This window comes from Nematolebias whitei, chromosome 18 (genome assembly GCF_014905685.2).
Source record: "Nematolebias whitei isolate Nwh7 chromosome 18, NemWhi1, whole genome shotgun sequence".
Lineage (NCBI taxonomy): Eukaryota > Metazoa > Chordata > Actinopteri > Cyprinodontiformes > Rivulidae > Nematolebias > Nematolebias whitei.
Genome location: NC_056515.1, coordinates 23,256,905 through 23,258,077, shown reverse-complemented (window position 1 = coordinate 23,258,077; position 1,173 = coordinate 23,256,905). Strand labels below are relative to the sequence as shown.

At 43.5% G+C, this 1,173-nt stretch overlaps 1 protein-coding gene across 1 annotated transcript in view; it reads right to left on the bottom strand.

The window, feature by feature from the left end:
• Positions 1 to 747, bottom strand: part of LOC119424507 (putative UDP-GlcNAc:betaGal beta-1,3-N-acetylglucosaminyltransferase LOC100288842) — a 5,194-nt gene extending 4,447 nt beyond the window's left edge. Inside the window, 1 exon segment of the mRNA XM_037691991.1 lies at positions 517 to 747. Within this exon segment, the coding sequence (XP_037547919.1) occupies positions 517 to 747 (231 nt within the window).
• Positions 748 to 1,173: the final 426 nt, after the last annotated feature.

Genomic DNA, 1,173 nt, shown 5'->3' with positions numbered 1-1,173 from the left:
GGAGGTCATCTTTGTGAAAATAAATCATCCATCATTAAACAGGGGTGGAGGCCTCCGGGTTCAACTGTCCCCCTCTTACAATGCTGTGATTGCTAGTATCACTCAGCCCTCTGTGAATAGTAAACAGCCATCAGTGTGCTAATGATCCATTGTTAGGCTGATGGTCCTTCTTGAGCATGTGAGCAGCTGGTTTTGGTTGTCAGCAGCAAATTGGTTGATCCACCCTGAGAAGGTGCTATTTAAGAGACTGAGCTGAATACAGCACCTCAGACTGAGGAAGTCTCTCGGATGAGAGACGAAACATTTCTACATTTTTTTGCTTTTTTTTTTTTTTTTTTTTGAATGTCAGAGGACCAGATTTAACTCTTTTGGATTTTTCTACCTGGATTATTGAGCATGCATCAGGTTACTTTATTACCGTTATTATAAACTACTAGTTCCTCTACTGCTGCCTTCCCTAGTAGTCATCAATACAAATCAGAGCAAAACCATTCATTAGTTTATTCCATGACTCACCTCCGCCATTATTCCTGACACAGTTGATGTGCCCAGGCGATAGCTGGCAGCGACGCTCTGTTCCGAGCAACCAGTGGCCAGGATGCGCAGCGTGACAGCCACTCTCTGTGCAGCACTGACAGGTGAGCGGTGGCTGCCCTGGTGCTGAAGAAACGGGGCTAAGCGCCCAACCAGTTCATCGAACTTGCTCGAGTCCATTCGAAAATATTCGAAGTGTTTCTCGCTGTCCATAGTGTCATTAACCAGTGTATTAAATTCCCCTTCTTTATCCCTGGTCTGGTTTAAAGGCCTCACGTACCACCTTCTTTTCTTTCGTTTTTTTAAAGCTAATAAGAGGCAAACGATCTCTTCTTCATCATCATCCGTTGACGACATGACTGAAAGACTGAAGGAAATGACGAACTTAAGGAAATGACGACATGAATTTGGCGCGAAAACGCGAGCGCGTACGCTCGAGTATGAAGTCTCAACCCTCTGTGGATCAAAGATCTCATTTATAAACACTAGATCCAGTGTTGCCAGATAGAGTCGAGGTTTTCCAGCCCAAGAATCTGTTAAAAACCGCCACATCACACAAAAACCCGCCCAATCAATATATTGTTATATTTACTGTTTGAACATGAACGAACATCAATAAAACAAGCCAAGGTAAATAAT